This window comes from Lipotes vexillifer, unplaced genomic scaffold (assembly GCF_000442215.2).
Source record: "Lipotes vexillifer unplaced genomic scaffold, Lipotes_vexillifer_v1.1 scaffold777, whole genome shotgun sequence".
NCBI classification, from domain to species: Eukaryota; Metazoa; Chordata; class Mammalia; order Artiodactyla; family Lipotidae; genus Lipotes; species Lipotes vexillifer.
In genome coordinates this window covers 1,581,813-1,587,678 of record NW_006784423.1, presented here as the reverse complement: position 1 = coordinate 1,587,678, position 5,866 = coordinate 1,581,813, and the positions used below count along the sequence as shown (strand labels likewise).

The following is a 5,866-nucleotide window of genomic DNA, read 5'->3' as shown; positions in this document are numbered from 1 at the left end:
GTTCAGCAGCCCTGCTTGACATAAATTTAGTTCATTCTATGTCCTTAACTTCAAGGTTTCTACTCAGGAGCCCACGAAATTAAAAATTACTTTCTCTGCTGCATTGGTTTTACTGCTGTAATGCACATACACACATGACACACCATGATGTTAAATGAAGGAGCTTAAATTAAAAACAAATTCAGAGTGTTCTGTTGATCATGGGGCTTAATTAAAATTGAGCCTATCACGTACCGACTCTGACTGACTCACCTACTCCCTCCGTACGATGCCACTTTGTCTGTGAATTGATTAAAGTATCTCCAAAACTAGCTCAGTGCCTGGCTTGTGCTAAACTATAAAACTGAAGTCGCCTTCTGTCTTCATCTGAAGGCACAGACTTATGGCACAGAATGTATATGCTTATAAAAATTAACAGATGCTCGAAACTAAACGTCGCTTCACAAAAACCTGAAGCCCCAGGAGAGAGCTGAGCGGTCCCTAGTGTGTATGTGCTGCTGGGCCCAGGGGCGTGGTGGCTGCCCATGGAGCTTCTCCTTTACCCACCAGGACTGATCACCGTGTGACAGTGGCCCCAGGGCCGATGCTCCGGGCCATCCTGTGCAGAGCACCTGTCGGGGCGGTACCTGTTTTAGTTTGTTCTATTTTCAAAACCGTATACAACATCCAACTTGGGTGGGAATACTGAAAACACTGAGGCCAGCTCGCATCCATCGTGTTCAGTTTCATGAAAATAGTAGTGATTGGAGAATTGGGCAGGTGATTACTTAGAATGTCCTTCTGTGCTGTTTAGCTGGTTGACAGGGTCATCCGTGACATCAGCGTTCGTGATGATTCATTTTTTTTGAGGGGCCATCCAAGGCCCCTGCGCCCCATCCGCAGTCGCCCTCCTGGGCTGGCTCAGAAGATCTTCACCCCATGGTGATTCATTTCTAAGAGATCAAGTTGGGGAAATAATTTTCAAGTTCTGTGTCTCCTTCCCCACCTGCTCTGGGCCCTTAATCCTCTAATGGCCATGATTCTGAAACTAATACATAGCCCAAGGCCTAATCAGAGATAAAACTTCCTGTCTCTTCCTGGGTTTCCTCCAAGTCGTCAAGCCCTGGGTTTAGTATGGAGATAAGGTGAGGTTTTTCCCTTAAAGATTTGTTTTTATTTGGTCGGTTTGGGGCAAAGGGACACAAAAATACAAACTATAAATCCATGTGTCTCTGAGATGCGTTTCTGCTGCCAGCTGTGACAGGTGACAGCCCGCCCCAGAGTTGGATTTTCTCAGACCCCCATTTCCCTGAGTTGTCATTCGTTTATATGGAGTGATCTCTTGCTTTGCAAGATTTGTACACCTTAAATCAAATGTTTGCAGAGTCGGCGTAAAAGCCAGTGGATGGGGGCGGGGTGCTTGCTGGTTTTGTCCTGCTGGGAGGGACGCGAGGCAGGGGCCGGGCTGGTGGGTGCTCACCGGCGATAAGTTCCTGGGTTTGGAGAAAGGAGGCAGCCTGGTCTAGGAATTCAGTTTAGACCTGGATTATCCGGCTCCCGCCGTCCGTAGGGCTCCCTGAGGAACACAGCCGTGGATTAGACGCGGCCCTACCCGGCCTGATGCGTCAGGACACCTTCTGCTGGACAGTAGCCAAGGGGGGCAGAGCTTATCCGGTTTGGATGGGGAGGCTTCTCCAGGGTGGTCAGCTTGTGAGCTGAGACCTACGGGAATGGTCGGTCGAGCAAGGAGGGGGACAAAGGCTGGCTCAGAAACCACATGAACAGGAGTGAAAACGGGACTGGGGTTGGGAGGGGCATCCTTCTGTCTCTTTGGTCGATCTGGGGAAGCGGGGACAGGTGACACAGCCCTGGTGGGCCATGGGGGGGTGGCTGGGTTTTATTCTGAGGCCACTGAGGGAGGCCAGTGTCCGTCCTCCTCTCCCTCAGCCGCGCCGGCCACTTAGTGCCTCCCGAGAGGCAGGACCCTCTCCCTTCCTTCACTGACGTCCCCCCTCCCCTCTTCAGCGCTCACCCACCAGCGCGCGTCTCGGGCCCAGGTCCGGTTTCTGTGGAGGCCTTTCCTGACCTCCCGCCCCGAGTTTAAATGCCCTGTGCCACCTCAGTACTCTCTCCTCTCTCTCTGCAGAACTCAGCACAATTTGCGCCTACGTACCAGCTCCTTCTTTATCCGTTTCCCCCACTGGATGGTCACTTCCAAGAGAGCAGAAACCCATGGAGAGCATACATGCTCTGCTCTCATGCACACGCAGGCAGGGCATGGCCTGTTTGGTGTGAGTCCATGTTCAGTAAATAATTGTTTATCAAATTCAGCAATACCTTTTTTCCCCAAAGAATATTCCTCATTCAGTGTCTTACCCTACATATTTTTCAGTAAATGAGACGAAAGACTAATTTTAATAAAAGTAATAATATCTTTCTAAAATATAATATATTCACGTATGCGTAGGGCACTGACATAATCACAAATTTAAACATTTCTCAATAAAATCTGTACATGAACCATAGTATAGCCACCTCTGGGATACTATGAACCATGTTAAAATGCAACCAGAATTTTCCACTGCTCTTAAAGTATTTATTTTTAAATAGCTGAGGATTAGAAAAATTAAAAATTTTTAAATTGACATATAGGTGATGTACGATATTCTGTAAGTTACAGGTGTACAATGTAGTCGTTCACAATTTTTAAAGGTTATAGTCCATTTACAGTTATTATAAAATGCTGGCTATATTCCCCTTGTTGTACAATATATCCTTGTAGCTTATTTTATACCTAAAGTTTATACTCCTTAATCCCCTACTGCTATCTTGCCCCTCCCCCTTCCCCCTCCCCACTGGTAACCACTAGTTTCTTCCCTGTATCTGTGAGTCAGCTTCTTTTTTACGTTCGCTAGTTTGTTGTATTTCTTAGATTCCACATGTAAGTGAGATCATACAGTGTTTGTCTTTCTCTGCCTGACTTCTTCACTTAGCATAATGCCCTCCGAGTCCATCCATGTTGCTGCAAATGACAACATTTCGTTATTTTTGATGGCTGAGTAGTATTCCATTGTGTATATGTACCACATCTTTTTTATACATTCATCTGTTGACGGACACTTGGGTTGCTTCTGCACCTTGGCAATTGTAAATAATGCTGCTAAGAAACGTTGGGCTGCATGTATCTTTTTGAATTAGCATTTTGGGTGTTTTTTTTTTTTTTTTTTTTTTTGGATATATACCCAGCAGTGGAATTGCTGGGTCCTATGGCAGTTCTATTTTTAGTGTTTTGAGAAACCTCCGTGCTGTTCTCCACAGTGGCTGCACCAATTTACGTTCCCACCAACAGTGCAAGAGGGTTTCCTTTTCTCCACGCTCTCTCCCAACATTTGTTATTTGTGTTCTTTTTGATGACAGTCATTCTGACAGGTGTGAGGTCGTATCTCCTTGTGGTTCTGATTTGCATTTCCCTGATGATTAAACGATGTTGAGCATCTTCTCACGTGCCTGTTGGCCACCTTCATTTCCTCTCTGGAAAATGTCTGTGCCGTTCGTCTGCCCATTTTTTTAATTGGGTCGTTTGTTTTTTGATATTGAGTTGTATGAGCTGTTTATATATGTTGGATATATATAAATAAACCCCTTATTGGTCACATCATTTGCAAATATTTTCTCACATTCAGTAGGTTGTCTTTTCATTTTGTCGATGGTTTCTTTTCCTTTGCTGTGCAAAAGCTTTTAAGTTTAATTAGGTCCCATTTGTTTATTTTTGCTTTTATTTCCTTTGCTTTAGGAGACAGACCCAAAAAAATATTGCTACGACTTATGTCAGAGTGTTCTGCCTATGTTTTCCTCTCGGAGTTTTATGGATTCCAATCTTACATTTAGGTCTTTAATCCATTTCGAGTTTATTTTTGTATTTGATGTTGGAGAATGTTCTAATTTCATTCTTCACAAGCGGCCGTCCAACTTTCCCAGCACCGCTTACTGAAGAGACTATCTTTTCTCCATTGTTTATTCTCGCTTCCTTTGTTGTACATTGATTGACCTTAGGTGTGTGGGTTTATTTTGGGGCTCTCTCTTCTGTTCCGTAGACCTATGTGTCTGTTCTTGTGCCAGCACCAAGCTGTTGGGTGAACTCCTAGTAGTGGTATAGAAGTTAGAGAAGGTGAAACGTCTAGCTGCTGCCTGTCTAGAAATCACTTTTTACAAATTCAAGAAATAGCTCGGGGAAATGAAAATTTAACACCGGTTAACACTGGTGCTGTCCATTCCATAACAAGTCTCCAGTTTTCAAGTAACGAAATACATTTAGCCCCGAAACCCTACTAAGCAGAGTGTCAGTTTTCTTCACTGCAGAACGTGAGCATCTCAGCCGGCCTCTGGGTCATTGTAAAGACCAGGAGCCGCCCCGGGCGTGGACGCAGAGCCCGGTGCCCCGCCCCCGGCCCTGCTCGTGGCTCGTGGCTCGTGGCTCGTGGCCCGTGGCCGGGTGGTAACTGGTGTCCTCTTTCCTCTGCAGCCCAGTGACTTCTCCGTGTCTCTCAAAGCATCAGGGAAGAACAAGCATTTCAAGGTGCAGCTGGTGGACAACGTCTACTGCATCGGGCAGCGGCGCTTCCACACCATGGACGAGCTGGTGGATCACTACAAGAAGGCCCCCATCTTCACCAGCGAGCACGGGGAGAAGCTCTACCTCGTCCGGGCGCTGCAGTGAGCCCAGTGGACGCGCCCCGGAAAGGCGCCCCGGCCCGGGCCCTCCCGCAGGCCCGCTCCCGGTGGCCGCCCCGTCCTTGCTCTCTCCAGCTGGTTTCCCTTTCTGTCTGGGTCGGTTCGTTTGCCATCCACCCTCCTTTGCCGTCCCAGGCCCTCCTGGACGGTTTTGGTGATGGGGAGGTGAAAGGGGACGAGTCAGCTCCCTTTATTCCTTCTCCGTGGGAGCCAGCCTTAGTCTGTTCAAATCGCTCGTGCCAGCGAACCCCCCCCCACCACCCTTTAAAGACATCGGGCGCGGTTCGGATGCACCGGAGCTGCCCTTACTTCCGTGAGCCACAGCGCACGTGACGGCGGGGCCGGGCCCTGGGTGGCACCTGCCCAGGGACCACCTGGCCTGGTCGCGGCATCCCTGGATCTGGGTCATTTGCGTTCACACAGCTCCCAGACTCTCCGGGGGGGACCCCGGGCACTCGTAGCAATACTGGAAGCACCGGGTGAGACGGGAGGGAAGAAGCTGTCCAGTGCCTTCGGGGCTGCACTTGCCATAAAGAAAAGAGCTCCTGGAAAGTCGGTCCAGAGGCTCGGAAAGACAGAGGTTTCGGAAATGTTCCCCCACGACGTGCCATCTGCGTATAGTGCTTTTTCCTCTTGCCCTTCGGCTCGTCTCAATCTCACAACGATGTGTTTAATTCTCAAAGTAATATGTATCTATAGCCATTTGTTGACACTAATACAGATGATTAAGGAAAACAGCTGATCTTTGGGAAAGGGGAGCGACCAACACTTCACACACACACGTACACTATATATATATATATATATATATATATATATAAAATTTGCTTTACAGGGAAATTTTTCAGGGTTTACAAAAGGATATGTGATTGGTAGTAGGAGACACAGAATGTTTATGAAGAAATTGCATTTTCTTTTTTCTTTACATTTGAACTCCTTTATAGTTTAAATATACACTCTTGAGATGGGCACATTCCTACAGCTGAGGAAGGGGTCTTGAGACCTCCTAAACTTGCATACTCAGTTTTTTGGATATTGTAATAAAAAAGTATTATGACACGACTCTCTGTGTGTTCATCTGTGGCAAAGCTCGGACTCAGCGATGGGACAGGAGCCCCTGCAGCCTTTCCTGAAATGCTCAGTGCCCGAAGCGGGG

At 47.4% G+C, this 5,866-nt stretch overlaps 1 protein-coding gene across 1 annotated transcript in view; it reads left to right on the top strand.

Moving 5' to 3' along the window:
* Positions 1 to 4,696, top strand: part of NCK2 (NCK adaptor protein 2) — a 37,941-nt gene extending 33,245 nt beyond the window's left edge. The window contains exon 3 of the mRNA XM_007456824.1: positions 4,502 to 4,696. Coding sequence (XP_007456886.1) covers positions 4,502 to 4,696 — 195 coding nt within the window. The remainder of the gene's footprint in view (positions 1 to 4,501) is intronic.
* The last annotated feature ends 1,170 nt before the right edge of the window (positions 4,697 to 5,866 follow it).